This window comes from Schistocerca gregaria, chromosome 2 (assembly GCF_023897955.1).
Source record: "Schistocerca gregaria isolate iqSchGreg1 chromosome 2, iqSchGreg1.2, whole genome shotgun sequence".
NCBI classification, from domain to species: Eukaryota; Metazoa; Arthropoda; class Insecta; order Orthoptera; family Acrididae; genus Schistocerca; species Schistocerca gregaria.
In genome coordinates, this window is record NC_064921.1 from 546,074,537 (window position 1) to 546,101,539 (window position 27,003).

The 27,003-nt window shown below is 39.5% G+C and overlaps 1 protein-coding gene across 2 annotated transcripts in view; it reads left to right on the plus strand.

Annotated features, from left to right (window-relative positions):
* LOC126331808 (tRNA N6-adenosine threonylcarbamoyltransferase, mitochondrial-like) overlaps window positions 1-21,637 on the plus strand; it is an 85,967-nt gene extending 64,330 nt beyond the window's left edge. Inside the window, exons 5-8 of one of the 2 annotated variants that reach the window (XM_049996524.1) lie at window positions 3,301-3,505; window positions 5,505-5,653; window positions 7,362-7,564; window positions 21,475-21,637. In XM_049996524.1, the coding sequence (XP_049852481.1) occupies window positions 3,301-3,505; window positions 5,505-5,653; window positions 7,362-7,564; window positions 21,475-21,571 (654 nt within the window). In that variant the 3' untranslated portion in view covers window positions 21,572-21,637. Of the gene's footprint in view, window positions 1-3,300; window positions 3,506-5,486; window positions 5,654-7,361; window positions 7,565-21,474 lie in introns of both variants that reach the window. The other variant, XM_049996522.1, reaches the window with a different exon arrangement.
* Window positions 21,638-27,003: the final 5,366 nt, after the last annotated feature.

Here is a 27,003-nt window from a genome sequence, read left to right on the forward strand (position 1 = left end):
AGCAAAATTGGAAAGATTAAGTGCATAAATCATTGAATGGGGCCACTGATTTCACTAAATAGTTATTGGTATATGAGTTTTTAACTGATACACAATGGTTATTGGTATTATTTATCAAGTTAAATTTTGGTGAAATATAGATTTGGCTACAATGAAAGTATGAATTGCTAAAATATAGTTGTGTTTGTGATGTCATAACTGGAAACAGGCGACCACCTGTTTTGCATGGAAAGGAGAGCAAAGGCTCTGAATATAAACAGATGCAATGCAAAGCAGGAGAAGATTTTATAGAACAAAAACAAATATCATATGAAGCAAGGTAAGTACACTGAATAAAGAATTACAGGTGGTTTTCCAAAATTCCCTCACAAAAGAAGATGAAGTAAATATTCCAAAATTTGAATCTAGAACAGCTGCCAACATGAGTAGCTTAGAAATAGATATCATTGGTGTAGTGGAGCAACTTAAAACACATAATAAAGGCAAGCCTCTGTTTTAGATTGTATACCAGTCAGATTCCTCTCAGAGAATTCTGGTAAAATAGCTCCATACTTGGCAATCATATACAACCACTTGCTCATGGAAATATCTGTACTTAAAGACTGGAAAGTTTCACAAATTGCACCAATACACAAGAAAGAAAATAGGAGTAGCCTGCTTAATTACAGACCCATATCACTAATATCTATTTCCATTAAAATTTTGGAACTTATACTGAGTTCGAGCATTACGAATTACCTTGAAGAAAATGATTTATCATTATTGTGAAACACAACTAGCTCTTTATTCTCACAAAGTAAGAAATATTTGTGATAGGGGATGTCAAACTGATTTCTAGTTTTTAGGTTTCCAAAAAGCTTTTGGCACCATTCATCACAAGTGACTTCGAATCAAATTGTTTGTGTACACAGCATTGTCTCAGTTGTGTGCCTGGAGTCATGATTCCTATAAGAAGGTCCACATTTTGCAATAACTGATGGAAAGTCATCAAGTAAAACAGAAGCAATATATGGTGTTCCCAAAGGAAGTGTTATAGGTCTTTTTCTGCTTGTGATCTATGTAAATAATTTAGGAGACAATATGAGCAGCTCATCAGATAATGAAAATGAATAGTAAAATAATTGTGAAGGTATCTGTATGGTGCAAAAAGTGGCAACTAACTCTAAATGATGAAAAGTGTTAAGTCATCCTCTAGCATACTAAACAGAATTCACTAAATTTCATTCACACAATAAATCACACAAATCTAAAGGCTACAAACTCAACTAAATATTTAGGGTGTTACAATTACAAATAACGTAAATTGGAAGAATCACACAGATAATCAGATGAAACTATATTATTCCAGAGACCTTTTCAGGTCTCAAACATCTATGATGTATGTATGCAGACTGAAGTGGTGAATGAAAATATGTACCAATACCAGAATTCAAACCCAGGTCTCCTGCTAACCAGGCAGCTGTGCTAACCACTATGCTACCTGGTCACAGTGGCTTTGCGGCTTTGCACAAGTGCATGGACTACCCAAGCACACCTCCTGGGCTTGGTGCAAATTTTCATTCACTGCTTCTGTCTGCATGTATACATCATAGATGTTTGAGACCTGAAGATGTCTCTGGAACTATACAATTTCATTTTATTAACGCACTTATACCTGACTTTCAGGCAGGCTCCCCTGTTTTGTTCAATGCTGGGGTGCTGGTCCAATATGGATGGAAAGCTTTTGCATTGCTTTTTTAGTTTAGGGGGGATATTAAATGGGCTGAGGCATGAATGGGAATTTGGATTGAGGAGGGAGGTGTGCTAGGGTAGTTAGTCCTGCAGTTGTTCAAAGCCACTGGGCTAGAGTGGCATTGTGGTTAGCCCATCTGCCTAGCGAGCAGGAGACCCAGGTTTGAATCCTGTCCAAGATATAAATTTTTATCCATCACTTCAGCCTGCATATATACATATATAAAATGTTATGGGAAAAGCAAGACTTTGATTAATTAGCAGTATACTTAGAAAACTTAACAGGACTACTGAAGAGACTGCTTACACTATGCTTGGCCACCCTTTTCTGGGGTACTGTTGTGTGGTGTGGGACACACATCGGAGGACATTGAAAAAGTTCAATGAAGGGCAGCTCATTTTGTGTTATTGCAAAATAGGAGAGAGAGTGCCATGGATGTAAGACATGAATTGCTGTGGCAGTCATTAAAACAAAGGGATTTTTTGCTGCGACAGGACCTCTTCATGAAATTTCAATCACCAACTTTCTCTTCAGAGTTCAAAAATATTTTGTTGGCATTCCCCTATTTAGGGAGAAATGATAATCAAAATAAAATAAGTGAAATCAGAGCTTCCATGGAAAGATTGAAGTGTTTATTTTGCCCACATGCTGTTTGAGTGTGGAATGGTAGAGAATTAGCTTGAAGGTGTTTCGATGATCCCCACTGCCAGGCACTTAATTGTGATTTGCAGAGTAATCATGTAGATGTAGATGTAGATGTAGATGCAGAAAGATGAGAAATGTTGCTAGACTGCATCATGTAGAGACATGGCAAGGCACAGGATGTGATGTTGGTTTTCACCTGCTGAAGTCTTTGTGGAACATTTGTTCCCATGCAGTATTGACATAAATGTATTTCTGCCATCACATGTTAAAATGGCAGTGATTTGTCTCGCACTGAGTGGTCAGTTACCACATATAGCTTTGTGCCAGTGACATGACATATGTTAGTAAAACACTTGTAAGCATCTATCTGCCATTTTTCTCATTTTGAAACATTCTATCTGTAAAATTGAAGATCCTCCCTAGTCCCTGTTGACTTAGGAAATTGAAGTCCTTGTGTAATCCCAAATGGTCTTGCATTGTTTGTCATTCCTCATACAAAGTAAATTAACTTGTAATGTGCTGCTATTTTCACCACACATCTGTCTGTAACTGACTACTCAGATAGTCTGTCTACAGTCACACTATACAGTACATCTAGCCACAACATTTGGGCGTTATAATTGACATATCTTTGAATTGGACAGCCGTTTCTGTGACTTTGACCACTCAGTTTATATGTTATAGTGAAGTGAAATAGAAAGAGAATGGAATGTGCTGCTTATTTGAATTATTGGTGATGTAGGCGAAAGGATTCTCGAAGGATAGATTTATTAGATTTTTGAATGTCTAATGGTGGTAAGACAGTATGGTGATTGTTGGTCCAATTATATTCATGACAAGTACTGTGTTCCTAGTCTATACTGTATCTTGTAATAACTGCTGGGACAACTCATGATTATTTCAGTATATTCACACTGTTTCAGACAGCAAGACGTTTAAAGTTACGAAATATTCCTGAATTTTCAAAGCTCTCAGGAGGACAGGCTATAGAGAAAGCATCCGAAAGAGGCAATCTGCTTGCATTTGCCTTTCCCAGTCCAATGAGTGATTATAGGAATTGTGATTTTAGTTTTGCTGGTCTCAAAAATGTTGTTACCAGGCACATTCTGCATGAGGAAGCTGAGAATGGTATGTACAAATATTATTATTTTGAAGTTAAATATTAAGGTTCCTGAAATATGTTGCTGGATTATTGCAGTTGCAGTTAGAAGCATAAATTTTATTATAGTTTTATTGTAACATTACATACTAATCTCCTCTATCCACTAGAACATATAGTGAGGGGCATTTAATGTGATATTGGTGACATGATACCTCTGAATCCAGAGAAAACTTGGCATCTACAGTTGGGATGGCTAACGAGGTAGAACCAAAATCTGTAAAACTGCTTGGAATACACATTTATTCCAAACTTAACTGGCAACCCCATATGAACCAGGTCTGCAAAAAGTTATCAAGGGTGCCCCATCTCACCTGGAAACTGTCTGATCTAGTGAGTAACAAATATTTCAGAACAGCTTACTTTGAACTTTTTCACTCTCCTGTATTTTATGGGCTATTTCTATGGGGCCACTCATGTCATGCCAGTGATGTACCACTGATGCAGAAAAAGGTGCTACAAATAATGTGCTAAGGAAAGCAATAAATTCTTATATTTATGCATCACTGATATATGCTAAAAAGAACAGAACAAAATTTAACACCAGAGAGAACACACACTCTCATCACACCAAAAACAGAGTATTGACATTCCTAGACATAGGCTGACAAAAACAGGCAACTCTCACAAAGTGAACCGTTTGAAATTATTTTACAAATTACCACATACTGCATTCAATATGCCTTTCAATAATTTTAAAAGTAAACTGCACAAATGGTTAATGGACAGTCCATACTGCAGTCTTTCAGAATTCTTGGACACTTGTAACATAGAAATTGAGTTTTAAGTGTTTGATTGCAATACTGTACAATTGATTAAATGCAGCATAAATAATTTGTACTTGTAATGTAAACACTAACTAAAATAGTAACTTCTTATGTATCTTGACATCATTATAAAGCCTATTTCACTGCATGTGGTCAATGGCAAATAAAGAATCTGAATTTTCAGTTTCTCTTGTTACGGCATTAGGTATGAGGAGACATCTATTGCTGTCAGGTGCCTGATATTTGAAGTTTGCTTGTGATATTAATTACTGTAAGAAGTTAATACAAACATTTTCCTTAATGATAGATTTAAGTGCTGCCTGGCTTTCTCAGGGAGAAAAGGAAGATACATCAGGGAAGCTTGGAAAGAAGAGAGGGACCCACCTAATGTATGAATGAGGTGGTACAGATGCATTTGTTTTTCCTTGTCAGAGATGCTTTAGTGGATAGAGCTTTAGCATAAAGGGATTTGGTTCCTACATAGGTACCATATGCTTTTTTTGTTGTTAGTTTCGTTTGTTTAGTTATTATCACATATTACTTTGAATATGCAAGGTTGCATACTAGTCTTAAAAGACTGGTTTGTTCATTTGACCCTAGAATGAGACATTTATATCATATTATAGGTTATGAAGCAAGTCTGGACAACACCAAGAATATTATGAACTGTGGTGAAGAAATTTGTGACATGAGGTAGCATTTGTTTCTTCACTTAGTGAAGCACCTACTCAGAATGATATTTTAAGGATAGTCTGGCATATTGCTACAAATCCCATGTAATTGACTGGCAAACATAGGTGATGAACAGTTGAAGGTGATTATGTTTAGCCATTTCCCTTTCTATCTACTTACCAGAATGTGTAGTATGAAGATTATATTCCTGGCAACCACAGACAAGTGCAGTAGAGCGCCATCATTTCAAAGGTGTGTGTGTGTGTGTGTGTGTGTGTGTGTGTGTGTGTGTGTGTGTGTAGGGGGGGGGGGCAGTGGAGGGGGAGGGTGGGGCGGCACAGTTTTTTTTGCATGAAGTGGATGTATGAATTCTGTTAATTCAGCTATGTGATTTCTTTTGAATTAACTCATACCAGTCCTCTTTTTATCTATCTTGTGTGTTATGTATATGATGCTATTATAATTTTTTTGAACTCATCCCCTTTAGAATTATAAAATCATGCCATAATAGATGCATTCTTTTGTGTAGGTACTGAGGGGGATCAATTAATCCCATCTGTATTTGATTTGTGTGCCAGTTTTCAATTTGCAATTGCACTTCATCTCTGCAGAAGGGTGCAAAGAGCTATGGAATTTGTGGAGCAAAATGACTTGTTACCACTCAATAATCGAACTCTGGTAAGATAAATTCTAAGCTATGCTTATATATTCTTTGCATTTCATTTATTGATCTGTTTATAGAAAGTGTAAAAATTACCAGTTTATGACAATGCTATCTCTGCTGTCTATGTAGTACAGATTATTTGTTACTTAGTCTCTCTCTCTCTCTCTCTTTCTCTCTCTCTCTCTCTCTCTCTCTCTCTCTCTCTCTCTCTCTCTCTCTCTCTCTCTCTCTCTCATCTGTTTCTGGAGTTCTCATAAGTCTCCATGTTCAGATATTGTTAAGCTGAATATTGCACTAGAATAACTTTGGACTGCTCTGTCAAATGAGCACTTAAAATGCCACTTCTAAAAACCATTTTGTTTGTAATGAGAAACAAGTCAGTGTTTCCCATTCATCTTGGACATCACATAAAACATCTGATGATCAGTATTTATTTGAGATGAATACATCTGCACCACAAAAAAACTAAATTGCAACTGTCTGGAGAAACAACGGAGAAAATGCCCATGATGACTCTTAGGAGAGACACCCAGTGTATGGAATTCTATCCTTTTCATTATTTACTCTACATGAAGAAGAGGCTAATGTATAACCACTTGCAGTTAAATTCTCTATTTCTATAATTACACAGTGTTCAGACAGCTGCAGCACAAATCTGTGCAAGTCTTAAAAACAAACAATAAGCTAATCTGCCTTACTTATGAATCTCCTGGTGTTCTGTTGAATTCAGTTAGGATTATCTCGTAGTAATTTCATATCCAATTTGTAGCAGCTGTCTGTCACTGTAACTTCTTTTAAAACACTCTTACCTCAAAACAGACAACAATCAAAATCCGATGTCTCTCTGATATCAGTAGATGCATGGGTCCTGCTTTGTGCCCTGGGTATACAAAAATAATATGGGAGATAGTGGATGGAAATTTCTCAAAAGGTTTAAAATTAAGTTATTCACTGTAAGAATAAATTTGTCAGGGACAATGTGAAGTGGATGATGAGAGCTAAAAGTATGATCTAGTGTGATGTGAAGTGCTGGTCTATCTAAGCAGGGAAATAGTAGTATACAGTTTTTTAAGGAGGGAAAAGCAATTAAAAATTGTAGGTAGTGTATAATATCAGTATCGCTGCACTCCAAACATGATTATTTGTCTTTTTCCCCATCTCTTAAATGGTTCAAATGGCTCTGAGCACTATGGGACTTAACATGTGAGGTCATCAGTCCCCTAGAACTTAGAACTACTTAAACATAACTAACCTAAGGACATCACACACATCCATGCCCGAGGCAGGATTCGAACCTGCGACCGTAGTGGTTGTGTTGTTCCAGACTGAAGTGCCTAGAACCACTCGGCCACACCGGCCGGCCCCCTCTCTGAAATATTTATGATTTTTTGTCCAGCCTTTTCCCTTGCTGTTGTTTGTAATGTCATAAGCACTCATATTTATTTTGCTGATTGATGGGTAATAAGGGTGCTTTTCATTCTTCACTGTTTGCGAATAAGCAGTTAATTAACAAAATAAAAGTTCATTTCTGTGTGCTCTATTTGTTGATTGTTGATGTCATCTGAGTTCCCATATAAGATGAATATTTTCTATTAAAAAGCTTTAGGGTTTACAGATAAGTGCCAACATTGAAATTTCGTCACTTTCTGTTGAATGATGCTACAGAATTCTTTCATTTTCTGCTGGTGGACTTACACGATGTTGTATGATCTATTGTTATAGGTTGTCTCTGGAGGTGTTGCTTGTAACAGATTCATAGCTAAAATGTTACAAGTGGTTTGCAATGAGAAGTCTTATCAACTAGCTATCCCCCCACCAAAGCTGTGTACAGACAATGGCATTATGATTGCATGGAATGGCATGGAACGGTGGCTCACTAATGCTGGCATTGTCAATGATCTGGACTCTGTCAATATTGAAGCAAAGTAAGTTGGACATTATTAAATTATTTTTTTGTAAACAGTAGCATCATCTGTGATGTGCTCTGTTATTAGATCAAATGTTTATGCTGAGATATTTAGCTGATTTAGTTTGTAAGAAAGTTTTACAGCTCTGCTTATAAATAAAACTAGCTGTACCCAGACATGCAATGCTGGGGCTCAGTCTGGTTAAATGAAGAAAAACATATTTTTCTAATATGTATGGGATTTTGGATATACACCCTAATCTCCTTCTTTCCTATCTCTGCCCATCGCCTCCTCTTCCTCTCTCTGTCCATTGTCTCCCACCTCCCCACCCATCTCTCTCTATCTCTTGTCCCCTCTGTCTAGGTACCTCCTCCTTTCCACTCTGTATGTCCATTTCCTCCTACACCTCTGTCCATTTCTCTGCCCCCTGGCTCCCATTGCCTTGTTTATTGTTGCTGCAAATTCAAACACTGTAGCAGTACTTGAATCATAAGCTGGCAAGCCATGAAATACAACTTTTCTGTTTTCTGCGAAAACCATCTGTGAGGAAGAAATGAAAGCAACACATTGTTGTGTATACAATTTATGTTTAAAAAATACACATAATTAGAAAGAATATACATGGGAGAAGCAATTTGTCTAATAGTTTAAATGCCCCACTATTGTACCTTATTTAAAACTGCCTGTGACGAAGGAAACATAATTGCACATTTTTACAGCAGAGAATTTTATTTCTTGCAGTTGGTTTTATTAGAAAATCTGTATATTGTTGTTCAAAAAATATGTAGCCTATGTCCATCTGATATTCAGTAGAGTATCTTTTAAATTTTTACTAAATCTGCCAAGAACTTTTCAAAATATATGCGGGCTGGTCCATTGATTGTGACCGGGCCAAATATTCCACAAAGTAAGTGTCAAACCAAAAAAACTACAAATAACGAAACTTGTCTAACTTGAAGGGGGAAACCAGATGGCGCTAGGGTTGGCCTGCTAGATGGCACTGCCATAGGTCAAACGGATATCAACTGCGTTTTTTTATTACATATTCATGTAGTATGTAAAAAAATATGAATGTTTTAGTTGGACCACTTTTTTTGCTTTCTGATAGATAGCGCTGTAATAGTCACAAACATATGGCTCACAATTTTAGAAGAACAGTTGGTAACAGCCAGGTTTTTTAAAATTAAAATACAGAACGTAGATAAGTTTGAACATTAGCAGCTGTGTTCAAAGTTTTATTTCAGTTGTTCCAATGTGATGCATGTACTTTTGTGAACTAATCATTTCTGAGAATGCATGCTGTTACAGTGTGATTACCTGTAAATACCACATTAATGCAATAAATGCTCAAAATGATGTACGTCAACCTCAATACATTTTGAAATACGTGTAATGACATTCCTCTCAACATCGAGTAGTTCGCCTTCCGTAATGTTTGCACATGCATTGACAATGCTCTGATTCACGTTGTCAGGTGTTGTCGGTGGATCATGATAGCAAATATCCTTCAACTTTCCCCACAGAAAGAAATCCGGGGACATCAGATCCAGTGAATGTGTGGGACAGGGTATGGTACTTCGACGACAATCCACCTGCCATGAAATATGCTATTCAATACCACTTCAACCGCACATGAGCTATGTGCCAGACATCCACCATGTTGGAAGTACATCGCCATTCTGTCATGCAGTGAAACATCTTGTAGTAACATCGGTAAACATTACGTAGGAAATCAGCATACATTTCACCATTTAAATTGCCATCGATAAAATGGGGGCTAATTATCCTTCCCCCCATAATTCTGCACCATACATTAACCCAACAAGATCACTGATGCTCCACTTGTTGCAGCCATCGTGGATTTTCCGTTGCCCAATAGTGCATATTATGCTGGTTTATGTTAACTTTGTTGGTGAATGACACTTTGTCGCTAAATAGAATGCATGCAAAAAATCTGTCATCGTCCCGTAATTTCTCTTGTGCCCAGTGGCAGAACTGTACACGATGTTCAAAGTCATCGCCATGAAGTTCCTGGTGCATAGAAATATGGTATGGGTGACATCGTTGTTGATGTAGCATTCTCAACACCGATGTTTTTGAGATTCCCGATTCTCGCACAATTAGTCTGCTACTGATGTGCGGATTAGCCACAACAGCAGCTAAAACACCTTCTTGGGCATCATCATTTGTTGCAGGTCGTGGTTGACATTTCACATGTGGCTGAAGACTTCCTGTTTCCTTAAATATTGCAACTATCCGGTGAAAGCTCCTGACACTTGGATGATGTCTTCCAGGATACCGAGCAGCATAAATAGCACATGCCCGTTGGGCATTTTGATCACAATAGCCATCCATCAATACGATATTGACCTTTTCTGCAGTTGGTAAATGGTCCATTTTAACACGGGTAATGTATCATGAAGCAAATACCGTCTGCACTGGCGGAATGTTATGTGATACTACATACTTATACATTTGTGACTATTACAGCGCCATGTATCATGAAGCAAAAAAAGTGGTCCAACTAAAACATTCATATATCCTTACATACTATACGAATATGTAATAAAAATGTGGGTTCCTATTAAGAAAACACAGTTGATATCTGTTTGACCTATGGCAGCGCCATCTAGTGGGCCAACCATAGTGCCATCTGGTTTCTCCCTTCAAGCTAGATGAGTTTTGTTCTTTGCAGTTTTTTGGTTTAATGCTTATTTCATGAAATATTTGGCCCGGTCACAATCAATGGACCACCCTGTATATTTGTCCAAACATTTTTTAGAGTAATGTGATAAAACTTGAAGTAAATCAGTCAAGTTCTTGAGGTATTCGGTGAAAATGTTTCTCCTAATAGAAAGAAACTTCCACATGGGAAAAATATATTAAAAACAAAGATTCCAAGACTTACCAAGCGGGAAAGCGCTGGTAGACAGGCAAAATAAATCAACACACACACAAAATTTCGATCTTTTGCAACTGGCGGCTGCTTCATCAGGAAAGAGGGAAGGGAAAGGAAAGATGAAAGGATGTGGGTTTTAAGGGAGAGGGTAAGGAGTCATTCCAATCCCGGGAGTGGAAAGACTTACCTTAGGGGGAAAAAAGGATAGGTATATACTCGCGCGCGCACACACACACACACACACACACACACACACACACACACACACACACACACACACACACACACACACACACACACATATTTAAAGGCAAAGAGTTTGGGCAGAGTTGTCAGTCGAGGCGGAAGTGTAGAGGCAAAGATGATGTTCCTACTCCAAATCCCATGCCACTTTCCTTGACGTTGACCTCCATTTGTCCAATGGCCAGCTACACACATCCATCCACATCAAACCCACCAACAAGCAACAGTACCTCTATTATGACAGCTGCCACCCATTCCATATCAAACGGTCCCTTCCCTACAGCCTAGGCCTTCGTGCCAAACTAATCTGCTCCAGTCGTGAATCCCTGAACCATTACACCAACAACCTGAAAACAGCTTTCGCATCCCGCAACTACCCTCCCGACCTGGTACAGAAGCAAATAACCAGAGCCACTTCCTCATCCCCTCAAACCCAGAACCTCTCACAGAAGAACCCCGAAAGTGCCCCGCTTGTGACAGGATACTTCCCGGGACCGGATCAGACTCTAAATGTGGCTCTCCAGCAAGGATACGACTTCCTAAAATCCTGCCCCGAAATGAGATCCATCCTTCATGAAATCCTGCCCACTCCACCAAGAGTATCTTTCCGCCGTCCACCTAACCTTCGTAACCTCTTGGTTCATCCCTATGAAATCCCCAAACCACCTTCCCTACCCTCTGGCTCCTACCCTTGTAACCGCCCCGGTGTAAAACCTGTCCTATGCACCCTCCCACCACCACCTACTCCAGTCCTGTATCCCGGAAGGTGTACACAATCAAAGGCAGAGCCACGTGTGAAAGCACCCATGTGATTTACCAACTGACCTGCCTACACTGTGATGCTTTCTATGTGGGAATGACCAGCAACAAACTGTCCATTCGCATGAATGGACACAGGCAGACAGTGTTTGTTGGTAATGAGGATCACCCTGTGGCTAAACATGCCTTGGTGCACAGCCAGCACATCTGGGCACAGTGTTACACCGTCCGGGTTATCTGGATACTTCCCACCAACACCAACCCATCCGAACTCCGGAGATGCGAACTTGCCCTTCAATATATCCTCTCTTCTCGTTATCCACCAGGCCTCAATCTCCGCTAATTTCAAGTTGCCGCCACTCATACCTCACCTGTCATTCAACATCATCTTTGCCTCCACACTTCCGCTTCGACTGACATCTCTGCCCAAACTCTTTGCCTTTAAATATGTCTGCTTGTGTCTGTGTCTGTATGGATGGATATGGATGGATATGTGTGTGTGTGTGTGTGTGTGTGTCTGTGTGTGTGTGTGTGTGCGCACGCGTGCGCGAGTATATATCTATCCTTTTTCCCCCTAAGGTAAGTCTTTCCGCTCCCGGGATTGGAATGACTCCTTACCCTCTCCCTTAAAACCCACATCCTTTCATTTTTCCTTTTCCTTCCCTCTTTCCTGACAAAGCAGCTGCCGGTTGCGAAAGCTCGAAATTTTGTTTGTGTGTGTTTGTGTGTTGTTTTATTGTGCCTGTCTTCTGGCGCTTTCCTGCTTGGTAAGTCTTGCAATCTTTGTTTCCCCCCCATGAACCATGGACCTTGCTGTTGGTGGGGAGGCTTGCATGCCTCAGTGATACAGATAGCCGTACCTCCATTGGGAGGGATATCTGTTGAGAGGCCAGACAAACATGTGGTTCCTGAAGAGGGGCGGCAGCCTTTTCAGTAGTTGCAGGGGCAACAGTCTGGATGATTGACTGATCTGGCCTTGTAACACTAACCAAAACGGCCTTGCTGTGCTGGTACTGTGAACGGCTGAAAGCAAGGGGAAACTACAGCCGTAATTTTTCCCGAGGTCATGCAGCTTTACTGTATGGTTAAATGATGATGGCATCCTCTTGGGTAAAATATGCCGGAGGTAAAATAGTCCCCCATTCGTATCTACGGGTGGGGACTACTCAAGAGGACGTCGTTATCAGGAGAAAGAAATTTGGCGTTCTACGGATCAGAGCGTGGAATGTCAGATCCCTTAATCGGGAAGGTAGGTTAGAAAATGTAAAAAGGGAAATGGATAGGTTAAAGTTAGATATAGTGGGAATCAGTGAAGTTTGGTGGCATGAGGAGCAAGACTTTCGGTCAGGCGAATACAGGGTTATAAATACAAAATCAAATAGGGGTAATGCAGGAGTATGTTTAATAATAAATAGGAAAATAGGAATGCGGGTAGGCTACTACAAACAGCATAGTGAACACATTATTGTGGCCAAGATAGATACGAAGCCCACACCTACTACAGTACTACAAGTTTATATGCCAACTAGCTCTGCAGATGACAAATGTATGATGAAATAAAAGAAATTATTCAGGTAGTGAAGGGAGACAAAAATTTAATAGTCATGGGTGACAGGAATTCGGTAGTAGGAAAAGGGAGAGAAGGAAACGTAGTAGGTGAATGTGGATTCGGGGGAAAAATGAAAGAGGAAGCCGCCTGGTAGAATTTTGCACAGAGCATAACTTAATCATAGCTAACACATGGTTCAAGAATCATGAAAGAAGGTTGTATACATGGAAGAACCCTGGAGATACTAGGTTTCAGATAGATTATATAATGATAGACAGAGATTTAGGAACCAGGTTTTAAATTGTAAGACATTTCCAGGGTCAGATGTGGACTCTGACCACAATCTATTGGTCATGAACTGAAGAAATTACAAAAAGGTGGTAATTGAAGGAGATGTGACCTGGATAAACTGACTAAAGCAGAGGTTGTACAGAGTTTCAGGGAGAGCATTAGGGAACGATTAACATGAATGGGGAAGGAAATACAGTAGAAGAAGAATGGGTAGCTTTGGGGGATGAAATAGTGAAGGCAGCAGTGGATCAAGTAGATAAAGAGGCGAGGGCTAGTAGAAATCCTTGGGTAACAGAAGAGATACTGAATTTAATTGATGAAAGAAGAAAGTACAAAAATGCAGTAAATGAAGCAGGCAAAAAGGAAACCAGACGTCTCAAAAATGAGATCGACAGGAAGTGCAAAATGGCTAAGCAGGGATGGCTAGAGGACAAATGTAAGGATGTAGAGGCTTGTCTCACCAGGGGTAAGATAGATACTGCCTACAGGAAAATTAGAGAGACCTTTGGACAAAAGAGAACCACTTGCATGAATATCAAGAGCTCAGATGGAAACGTAGTTCTTAGCAAAGAAGGGAAAGCAGAAAGATGGAAGGAGTATATAGAGGGTCTATACAGAGGCGATGTTCTTGAGGACAATATTATGGAAACAGAAGAGGATGTAGATGAATATGAAATGGGAGATATGATACTGTGTGAAAAGTTTGACAGAGCACTGAAAGACCTAAGTCGAAACAAGGCCCCTGGAGTAGACAACATCCACATAAACAATTTTTAGAAAATAATGGAAGGCCTGAAAGTAACAACTCACAATACTTTTGAGGTGGTGAAGTATTGACAGGCACATAAAAAGGACTAGAATGTTGCTAGCATTTAGACAGTCCTTCTTCAGAGATAACTGAATGAACAAACACACGCATCCCCCCACCCCACTCCCCCCCCCCCCCCCCCCCTATCCTCCCACACCCACAAAGAGCTACATTGTCCACTTGTGAAGGTGTATTTGTGTTTATTTTCTCTATTAGCACTGAACATTGATCTATCTGTAAGCTATCAATGTTATCAGTCTTGTTTACTTGCTTGTTGGTGAAATAATGTCTCAACTATAGAGTGAGCTACTACTATTACTCTTTCCACTGTTTATATTTTACCAAGGACTTCCCATTACTATTTACAGAAGTTTATCTTAATATGAATATATATAGGAAAGCCCTGCCTGAATGTAATGAAAATTTGGTAGCTTTTGATAGAAACACTTTGACGAGTTACAGGACACACACACACACACACACACACACACACAACACACACACACACACACACACACACACACACACACCTCTGTCCACCAAAATTGCATGAAATAGCGAAGTTTTCATTCTCTTTTGTGTATGTCTCCTGACAACTCAGCGCCTCTGCTGTTCGGTGTGTGGACTCCTTTACTCCTTAATTTTTACATTTATCTTATTACAGTCAACATTGTAATGAATAGGCTGTTCTCAGGTAGAGTGGAAGAGGACATATTTGTACATATAGTTTACAGGATAGTATTGCGTGCACAGTTATTTTAGATTTGAAGCAAACTGCAACTTAAAGAATTGAACTGTATTGTTGTAAAGCCACCTGGCATTTATGACCTATTTACAGCATTAATTTTAAGCAGCTCGTCATATTGTTGCACACATGTGTAACTGTAAGAAAATATAATGCCATACCAATTTTTCTAATTTATCTTTATTGAACACACATTACTGGAGCCATTATCTAATTTCACTAAACCACAATAAAGTAAAACAAATCTGCATTACATTTCTTCTACAATTACCAAAATGACACACAAATTTGCTCATAAATAATTGTTGTTATAAGACTAATGTGCCCTTTCTCACTAAGCTCACTTTACAAAATTTAGATCCAGCACCTCTCACCAGACCATAAGTTAATTCACTATTAGCTTTGCTTCTCCTAATTCATGGCACTTTATTATAACTGTTATTTTTTCATCTTACAAAATACAATCAAAATAATAAAAAAATTACCTGATATTTTGCATACGAGGCAAATATAATTTTCAAGACACCAGCAAAAACATCATTCACAAACAAAGCTAGCCACACTGTTGAAAGTAACCTATGTATCAGTTCTTCAGGGATAAGCCCTACATGGCACACCTCCTGATGATTCAAATTTTTGTGTTAACAATGATGCTGTTTGTAGTGGATTTGTTGTTGATGATGTTGGCATTTTATCTTCTTTGATAAAGGAAGTGGCAAAGTGTGAACAATGTGATGGTGTAGACTGAACAACGACGTAGCAGGAAGGGTTTAGCGTCAACGTTAGTTGTTCTGTGTGGATTGTGCAATAAATCTAGCTCAAAAATGACTTCAAACATTGTGCATAATTCATATGATGTGAATCTGAAGTTAGTATATGCAGTGCGTGCAATAGGAAAAGGAAAAAAAGGCTGCTCAAATGTTTTGTGGTTTGATGGACCTTCCCTTCTCCTCCCAGTAGGTTCAGCAAGTACATAAAAAAATACTTTTAGCTGCCTTGACGGTTGTGTCTCAAGCATCTATGAAATGTTCAGTAGAAGAAACTGTAAATATTAGTGGAACCAGGGACATTGCCGTTGCCCTTGATGGGACATGGCAATGTAGAGGACATCGTTCCTTGAAAGATGTTGTAAGTGCTGCTTCTCTGGAAAATGGAAAAGTTGTTGATGTTGAATGCTTATCTAAGTATTGCCACACCTGTCATGGTAACACTGAAGGACATATTGAACATAAGTGTTCTAAAAATTATGATGGCTACAGTGGGGGTATGGAGTGTGATGAAGTTCTACAAACGTTTCAGAGGTCGGTGCCCATTTTATAACGTTAGATATATGAAGTACCTAGGCAATGGGTCTCTAAAGCTTTCAATAAAATTAATGAGTTCAATGTTTATGGTGATACCTTGGTAACAAAACTAGGGTGTTGTGGACATATGCAAAAGAGGATGGGTGCTACACTAAGGAAGCTACGAAGAGAAATGAGAGTTGCTATCTGATGGAAAATCTCTGTCTGGCCGAGGCAGACTGACAGAAACTGAAATAGACCTCCTTCAGAGTTATTATGGACTAGCCATTACAGGAACTGCACCTGTGAATGATGATACCGCACTGAGAAAAGCTGTATGGGGCACCTATTTTCATAAGTTGTCCACAGATGACCATCCTGTTCACAGACTTTGCCCTAAAGGAGCAGATTCTTGGTGTGGTTACCAAAAAGCAAAAGAAAGTGGTCAAATATACAAGCATAAGCACATTCTCTTCCTGAGCCTGTTATGAATGAAATAAAACCAATTTTTAGAGACCTGAGTGATCCTGTTTGCTTAGTAAATGTCTTCATGGTCGCACTCAGAATACAAATGAAAGTTTCAACTATTGTCTATGGGAATGATCACCCAAGAGTAAGCACATTAGATGTTGGTGTATTAGACGCAGTGATACGTTTCAACGGTGGAGTGATAGGAAGGTCCTGAGAAATTTGGGCATAAAATGTGGCTCTGATATGGAAGATCAATTGCTTGCATGTGACAGACAGTGTGAGCATGAAGCTGCAAGATTTGCTCTTCATGTTACCAAAGAAGCAAGAAGTGCTGAAAGCAATGCGAAGAGGAAGCTTGAAGATGAAGAAATGCTGCAGGATGAAGACTATGCTTCAGGAATGTTCTGAGGCACAGCTTAATTGAACTAATATCTTCATTTGCAGTTTCCTGCAAGTTATATTTTTCAGAATTCAGGTACAAATATTTCCTAAAGTTTATAAAGCATTGTCCTGATTTTTTTCTGTAACTTGCAATAGTCCATACTTATGTAGTAGACCTAAGCTTTATTGCAGAATCAAAAAAATATAGAAAAAATAACATTTTTACTAGGAAAAAAATTATAAAAATTAAAATGTAAGAGGTGATATTTTTTTTATCCTTGTAATATACATAACAGGTGGAATTAAACAGGTCTAGTACCTCAGCCATGATGTCACGCATATCTGGTAAAAATTTGGTCTCCTTCAAATGTATAACTTTGGATTAAATGGTACCTCAATTTGAGGAGGCATTTTCGGAAAAAAATTGCACCAATTTCTTTGCAATTTTTTAATAACCCTAAGAAAGTTAAAAAATATTCAGAATACTTCTAATTTGTTTAGTATGTGTGCTGCATTACCTGATACCAACAAAAAATCTGCAAAACATATGTATTATAAACAGTGCCTGAAAGAAATAGGTGTTGTTTTTTACATAATATTGAGCCGGAAAAGTACCTCGTATCCTTAAGAGAAGTGATTCCCATGTGTGCAATAACTACAGAAGAATTTCTGTACTTGTTATCATTTATAAAATTATCTCGATCTCTTGTGATATCTCTTCCCTTGACAGCAGGACAATGGTTTCCAGTTCTGCTATATTGTTACTATTGGACTAATTTCCACATGTCATATCCTTGAAGTTCTCTTTAAAAGCTCTCTTCAGTGCCACACAGAAAAGTGTATAGTTATGGAAAAAAAAGGTCCAAATCATGATGTTAAAAATCACTTTCATACATCAGAAAAATCACCACATTATCTGTATTACAGAATGCCTATACCGCTTCATGGTTCATCGTTCACAATCCTTGTTGCAGGTTGCCTATCTAATGACTTCCAGGGGCAACAAAAATTTGGTTTCCAATGTTTCATGTTATTATTGAGAGAATTAAAAATTTAAAATGCTGTCAGTATCTTCTCATTAAGAGCTGTAGTCTTATGTTAAAGGTTTAATGCAATAAGACTGATATTACAGTCAGAAACAGTGTGTATCTGTCTTGAAGCAATGTAACTCACCACTTGAAAATATCCAGATTATATTTATTAAGTATTTGAGAGCAAGAGCATTTAGTGACTTGCAACAAACTTTACACGTAATTTCAAACCTTTATGAGGCTACTTCTCACTAACATCCCTACAAAATGATGAAAGGAGAAACGTTTATTGATTACTACATTTTCACCATTTGCGGAGTAAAAATGCTGCATCAGGCTTGACATTTTAATTTATTACTTTTTTATTGCTAATGCTATTTGCAACATATTTTGCAAACAAGCTTTCATATACACCACTGAATGTACGTGCAAAATTATAACATGGTGTGACAATGTAACCCACTACTCGAAAATATCCAGATTATATTTATTCAGTATTTGAGAACAAGAGCACTTAGTGACTTGCAAACAGATCGGGAGATATGATGTCATAAACATTGAGATGCATGACCTTGCTTAAAATGGAATTTCAGATTACCCAGACTATACTCATCTAGCATTTGATAATTAGAGCACTTAGCATCTTCCAATAAACTTTAAACATAATTTGAAACCTTTTCTAAACGTTTATTAGTTACATCCTTAGTGTCAAATATTTTACACATTTACTCATTTGTTAAGTAATCAGAAGTTTGAAGCTGTTTTATACATGGGAGGTTTATTTCTTAAAGAATTGCTATAACTCAGCATAAAACATACCTTGATACATTTTATCATTCTAGGCATACACCTGTATGTAGCTTGTGTCCTATACTCTGGTGGAGGAAAGTCTAATCTTTAATGTCATTTAAAATGATGCCACAAAAATTATAATAATGATGAGGGGATGAAAAAAAAAGATGTCTTTCAGTACAAAAAGGAACTTATGTACATAAAAACTTCAGAATGGCACAGACATTTAGTGTCTGTGTCAACAAATGCAATTCAGCAGTGTAAAAATTTTGTATATCTGCAAAGAAATTATGTAGCAAAAATGTATTTAGAAATAGGTTTTAGTGTTTTTTGAGGTAGATTGAATTCATACTACCAAGAATTTTATGCTTCTTTCAATAATAAAATTGTTTGTGGAGATGGAAGATAGTCAATTGTGTAGTGCCAGTCTGAAGATTTAAATGAAGTACAATGGCTTAAAAGTCTGCATAGATGATACATATTGGGATGTATGTCAAAGTTCATTTAAGTTATGCTGCTCATAAAATATTTAGTGTCATAGTGTTATTTTGTACATTTTCTTATATATACAATGGCTTTTAGTAATGAGGAATTAGCTGGCAATGTACCAATGTACAAAGAATGCTTAAAGAGCGGTAGGACTCATATAGGACTACTATCCTGGAACCAAAGAATTTCATATTCATTTGAAAAAAATGGTTATATTGCTAGAATATTATGAAAAGGATACAGTGCTACTCACTATAAAGAACATATATTGAGTTACAGACAGGCACAACAAAAAAACTGTTACATAAAGCTTTCTGCCAAAGCCTTCTTCAGGAAAGTAAAACGCACACACGCACGCACCTTCACACAGGCAAGCACATTTCATGCACACATGGCCACTATATCCAGCATCTCTGGCCAGAACACAGCTAATCTGTTGAACAGGAGTATCATTCTGGAGAGGGATGAGGGGGGGGGGGGGGGGGGGTTGGGTGGTAGCAGGTATGGGTGGGCAGAAGAAAAATCAGCACTGCCTGGTGGATTGCCCAGAGACTAGAGATGACAGGACAGGTCACCAGGTGCAATGTCATGAGGCTGTTGGGGGAGGGAGGGGAGGGAAAACATAGGTAGTAGAAAGGAGAGGAACAGGGATGGGGCACAGACCAGTAGATGTGCCGCCAGAGAGCAATACACAGTGAGAGTGAGGGGATGTAAATTTTGAGGTGACAGGACAGAGGAGGTGGAAACAGTTGGGTGGAAGGTGTGAGGACAGTTTTTTAGGTTGAGGCCGGAATGATTTCAGGAGTGGAAAATGTGTTGTAAGGATGACTCTCATCTGTACAGTACAGATGGAGGGAGGATAAAGATAACCTTGATTGTGAAGCAGCCATTGAAATCAAACATGTTCTGTTAAGCTGTATGTTGTGACACTTGCCATTCATCCAGCTGGACAGCTAGTTGGTAGTCATACCAATATAAAAAGCTGAGCAGTGATTGCAGCTGATCTGGTAGCCACGTTGTGTGCTTCTCTCTGCCAGAGCACCCACCGCTCTTTTCCCCTTCTTTGTTACTCTCCTTTTTGCTCACCACATTTTTCCCCCTTTCCCTCCCACAAAATCTCCCGATGCTGTGCCTGGCAGTCCTGTCCTGCCACCTCTAGTCTCTGAATGCTCCACCAGGCAGAACTGATTCCTCTTCCCCCATCTGTGCCCATCTATCCCTCCCAAATCCCCACCCCATTCCAGATTGCTGGTCCCTTTTGATGTGCTTAGTTGCATTCTGGTTGGAGTGGCTGGAGATACCAGTCAAGTGTATGAGAGGTATGCTTACCTGTGTGAACTTGAGTGGGGTTTTCTTTTTTGAAGAAGGCTTTGGCCAAAATTTATATGTAACAGTCTTTTTGTAGTGCCTTTCTACAATTCAGCATGTCATCCTTGTGGTGAGCAGCAATCTATTTGTTTTATAATATTGTTGATATTACAACTTGTACTTTCCAAAGTTACATATCTGTATCTTCAAAGTGAGCATACATTGTCAGTATCAAAATTGAAGTAAATTGCTCACAGTATATGTGGGATTTGAGAAAGCAATGATACCATGAGACCACAAAGGACCATTTTTGAAATTTCCTTTTTCACTATTCAACCAGAGCAGTTATGAGGTTCTGATGGAAATGGTGCAGGACTTCTGTCTGTGCAAAAATGGCTCCGTGACCAGTACTACTTCGTGCCATTCTTCAGTCGTACATTGAGCAAGGTCTTCACATTTAAGTTTAATATAAGGTTCTGAATTCAAAGCAGTGACAGAATCCCATATGAGTGACTCTGTGAGATGTGATGTTGCCATTTCTGAGTTGAGTTTTTACCAGCTGGTAGTTTGACAAATAGACTAATTGACTGAAGACCTTAGAACTTAAGTTCTTTTGTGTACCTTTTTCTGAAACATAGGTTAATATGACAACATGATGACAGTCATATATCCAGAAAAATTATACTGAAAATAATGGCTACAGAAGCCCATGTGCACATACTTTGTATTTGCTTCCTGAGAAGTGTTATATTCTGTGCATGAGTCTCACATGCTTTAATGGTCAACACACACTGTAATTTTGGTAGTAAAATGAGTTGAGTATATTGTTTGTTCCAGTCTGTATTTATAAAGCATTAACACAAAAAAAACTTGTTCCAGGTGTCCATTAGGCAAGGATATCAGAGATGCAGTTGCAGAAGCCAGTATAAAATGCAAGTGGATTAAACGCAAAGTTTTCATTGCAGCAATTCAATGAGGTTTATTTTTCTGAGATGCCATTGTAAATAAAAGTGTCAGTGATAATAAATTTTTTATTGTTTTATGTATGTTATTTATTTGTGAATTATAAAGTAATTTAATCCATTTGGTACTTAAGTTCTTTTTCCTTACTTTAATTAATAACTTTATTTGCTGCTAGAGTGGTATACTAATGAGTCTTGATTTTTTGCTTTTCAATTAATGTTTTACAGTGCAATAAGGAAGGCAAGTAAGGTTACATATCTGTACAGCACACTAATAGATGTAATACTGGAATGTGGGAGTATATATATATTCTGCATTGACTTACACCTTCTAGAGCACGTTGGGTGGCATGGGATACATGCGGACGTGCATTGTCCTGTTGGAACAGCAAGTTCCCTTGCCGGTCTAGGAATGGTAGAACGATGGGTTCGATGACGATATGGATGTACCGTGCACTATTCAGTGTCCCCTCGATGATCACCAGAGGTGTATGGCCAGTGTAGGAGATCGCTCCCCACACCATGATGCCGGGTGTTGGCCCTGTGTGCCTCGGTCGTATGCAGTCCTGATTGTGGCGCTCACCTGCACGGCGCCAAACAAGCATACGACCATCATCGGCACCAAGGCAGAAGCGACTCTCATCGCTGAAGACGACACGTCTCCATTCGTCCCTCCATTCACGCCTGTCGTGACACCACTGGAGGCGGGCTGCACGATGTTGGGGCGTGAGCGGAAGATGGCCTAACGGTGTGCGGGACCGTAGCCCAGCTTCATGGAGACGGTTGCGAATGGTCCTCGCCGCTACCCTAGGAGCAACAGTGTCCCTAATTTGCTGGGAAGTGGCGGTGCGGTCCCCTACGGCACTGCGTAGTATCCTACGGTCTTGGCGTGCATCCGTGCTTCGCTGCGGTCCGTCCCAGGTCGACGGGCACGTGCACCTTCCGCCGACCACTGGCGACAACATCGATGTACTGTGGAGACCTCACGCCCCACGTGTTGAGCAATTCGGCGGTACTTCCACCCGGCCTCCCGCATGCCCACTATACGCCCTCGCTCAATGTCCGTCAACTGCACATACGGTTCACGTCCACGCTGTCGCGGCATGCTACCAGTGTTAAAGACTGCGATGGAGCTCTGTATGCCACGGCAAACTGGCTGACACTGACGGCGGCGGTGCACAAATGCTGTGCAGCTAGCCATTCGACGGCCAACACTGCAGTTCCTGGTGTGTCCGCTGTGCCGTGCGTGTGATCATTGCTTGTACAGCCCTCTCGCAGTGTCCGGAGCAAGTATGGTGGGTCTGACACACCGGTGTCAATGTGTTCTTTTTTCCATTTCCAGGAGTGTATGTCTACATATACTATTCAAGTCCCACTATCCTACAATTCATCAGTTCATCAGAGTACTTATTGCATTGTTTTCTTAAAATGACTATCATGATTAAATGCACACTGGCTTATGTTCTCTTCCTTCTGTATACTTCATCTACATCTACATGACTACTCTGCAATTCACATTTAAGTGCTTGGCAGAGGGTTCATCGAACCACAATCATACTATCTCTCTACTATTCCACTCCCGAACAGCGAGCGGGAAAAACGAACACCTAAACCTTTCTGTTCGAGCTCTGATTTCTCTTATTTTATTTTGATGATCATTCCTACCTATGTAGGTTGGGCTCAACAAAATATTTTCGCATTCGGAAGAGAAAGTTGGTGACTGAAATTTCGTAAAAAGGTCTCGCCGCGACGAAAAACGTCTATGCTGTAATGACTTCCATCCCAACTCGTGTATCATATCTGCCACACTCTCTCCCCTATAACGCGATAATACAAAACGAGCTGCCCTTCTTTGCACCCTCTCGATGTCCTCCGTCAATCCCACCTGGTAAGGATCCCACACCGCGCAGCAATATTCTAACAGAGGACGAACGAGTGTAGTGTAAGCTGTCTCTTTAGTGGACTTGTTGCATCTTCTAAGTGTCCTGCCAATTAAACGCAACCTTTGGCTCGCCTTCCCGACAATATTATCTATGTGGTCCTTCCAACTGAAGTTGTTTGTAATTTTAACACCCAGGCACTTAGTTGAATTGACAGCCTTGAGAATTGTACTATTTATCGAGTAATCGAATTCCAACGGATTTCTTTTGGAACTCATGTGGATCATCTCACACTTTTCGTTATTTAGCGTCAACTGCCATCTGACACACCATACAGCAATCTTTTCTAAATCGCTTTGCAGCTGATACTGGTCTTCGGATGACCTTACTAGACGGTAAATTACAGCATCATCTGCGAACAGTCTAAGAGAACTGCTCAGATTGTCACCCAGGTCATTTATATAGATCAGGAACAGTAGAGGTCCCAGGACGCTTCCCTGGGGAACACCTGATATCACTTCAGTTTTACTCGATGATTTGCCGTCTATTACTACGAACTGCGACCTTCCTGACAGGAAATCACGAATCCAGTCGCACAACTGAGACGATACCCCATAGCTCCGCAGCTTGATTAGAAGTCTCTTGTGAGGAACGGTGTCAAAAGCTTTCCGGAAATCTAGAAATACGGAATCAACTTGAGATCCCCTGTCGATAGCGGCCATTACTTCGTGCGAATATAGAGCTAGCTGCGTTGCACAAGAGCGATGTTTTCTGAAGCCATGCTGATTACGTGTCAATAGATCGTTCCCTTCGAGGTGATTCATAATGTTTGAATACAGTATATGCTCCAAAACCCTACTGCAAACCGACGTCAATGATATAGGTCTGTAGTTAAATGGATTACTCCTACTACCCTTCTTGAACACTGGTGCGACCTGCGCAATTTTCCAATCTGTAGGTACAGATCTATCGGTGAGCGAGCGGTTGTATATGAGTGCTAAGTAGGGAGCTATAGTATCAGCGTAATCTGAAAGGAACCTAATCGGTATACAATGTGGACCTGAAGACTTGCCCGTATCAAGCGATTTGAGTTGCTTCGCAACCCCTAAGGTATCTACTTCTAAGAAACTCATGCTAGCAGATGTTCGTGTTTCAAATTCTGGAATATTCTGTTCGTCTTCCCTGGTGAAGGAATTTCGGAAAACTGCGTTCAATAACTCCGCTTTAGCGGCACAGTCGTCGATAACAGTACCATCGGCACTGCGCAGCGAAGGTATTGACTGCGTCTTGCCGCTTGTGTACTTTACATACGACCAGAATTTCTTCGGATTTTCTACCAAATTTCGAGACAATGTTTCGTTGTGGAACCTATTAAAGGCATCTCGCATCGAAGTACATGCCAAATTTCGCTCGTCTGTAAATTTTAGCCCATCTTCAGGATTTCGCGTTCTTCTGAACTTCGCATGCTTTTCCGTTGCCTCTGCAACAGCGTTCGGACCTTTTTTGTGTACCACGGGGGATCCGTTCCATCTCTTACCAATTTATGAGGTATGAATATCTCAATTGATGTAGAATTGTCATAGTTCTTATATACATATGCGGTGTGGAATTGTCATATTTTTGTATGTATATGTGTGCATATTTCCCTGTATACACATATTTTTGCCCTACAATACCTGGCAATTCTCACATCATGACAGGCTTTTTAGTCTGTAATTTCATTGATTGTGTCTAACTGTATTTTTGTGTGTGTACGGATGAGTGTTTGTGTAGTCTGATTCTTCGGCTTTCTTATCTTGATCTATGTTATTAGAAACCACGGAAACAAGGAAGGACTTCAGTGATAGAAGTTTATTAATATGGAAGGAGGAAAAAATAGATGGGTCCTCAAATGAGATGTAAGAAAGAAAAAAAATAGATATGGTTGCTAAGATCAAAGAAGAGAAAGAAGATAGCCCCAAAGACAGGAAACCCTTCCTATTCCCCTTCCCCATGATCCCTACCCCACAGGTACTTGAGTGAGATGCTGGAGGAGGTTTGGTATCAAATCATCTCCTACAGAATGGACATTCCCACCTTCGCCCTTGAGGTCCCCGAAAAAATTTTTAGCAACCCTATGGAAACAGTGAATGGTGAAAAATCAGGTACACTAGTTTGTAAGGGCTGTCTGACAGGTGTGATGTGTGTTTTGTGTTAACCATGGTTTATTTGTTCTTGTGAACCACACTTTTACCTACAATACCCACCCCAATCAAAACCTATACAGATGCTCCCATTTACATCATCTCTCATAAAAGTTATAAAATACTCTATACAAAATAGAAAATTTATACACGCTGGTATCACAGTTGTTTCATTAGTCACCGCATATTATATTATCCATAAATATAATACTCTAGTCAATTTATATTTTCCAGATATCATTTCTTTTTGGTGATGTCTTAAATCAGTCTCTATTTTATGGTCATATCTGGTTTTCTAAGTAATAAGGTTGCAGGATAGTTATAGGTGTTAGGAATAGATGGCAGATTAGTTTACAATTTTAAGGGAATTTGATGCAGGAAAACTGTTTTGGAAGAAACACTGAAAATAACTTGGGATCTGACGGTCGTCACTCTGCCCGTTAACTCAGAACGTTAATGTCCCTGGGAGATATGACTCTGCCTGGGTCCCATGGATCTGATATTAATTTTTCTTGTGCACTGGCAGACCGGTATTTCTTTTTAAATTTCTTTTGGAAATCTGCCCAAGAAGAAAAGTTCTCAATATTTACAGTCCCCCATTCTGCAGCTTCCCCTAAAAGGTAACCCAAAGCAAATTCAATCTTTTTAGAATATTCCCATTTTTTTGGCAAAGCTTGGCTAAACCTTTCCAAGAAATGTCGGATGTACATCTCCATCGGGCGTGAATTTAGGGAATTGTCTGGGTAACCCCAAATTAGCTCCCCATTGAAAATCAGTAACTACATCACTAGTTAACACAACATTGGGTACCTACTGGGATGTAAGGTCGTGGTCCATGAAACTCTTCAGCTCCTAACGTTTTGTCCAGATCTGCGCTGAACATCTTCAGAGGGGTGTTTCTCCTCCCCTCTGGACAAAATGTTTCATGGACCACGACCTTACATCCCAGAAGGTTTACCAGAAGATATGTCATCCGGTCGTGAAAGCCTTCATACTATGACAACATTGGGTGATGTTACCTGTTTTTCTACTTTGTCCTGGATAAGCTTGACTTCTCTCCTCAGGTCATCTGTGCCCTTCCTGGTATAAGTAAGCTTGGAAGAAGCAATAGGGGATACATTCCCGGATGTTATTCTCTCAGTGACTTTCCAATCTATAATTTCTTCAAATTGTTCCTCCAGGCTATTTACATTTACGATATCAGAGCTTGCTATTTTCCCTTTGAAGCTTCTTTCTATATTGTCTACTCGTGTACTTTCACATGTAATTTGCAACTGAATGACAGGCATTAATTCATTCAGCTTTTCTGCATTCTCTTATAAAGTAATCAGTCCTTGCTTTATGGCATTAAACTTAACATTACGTACATTTTCAAAGGATCCT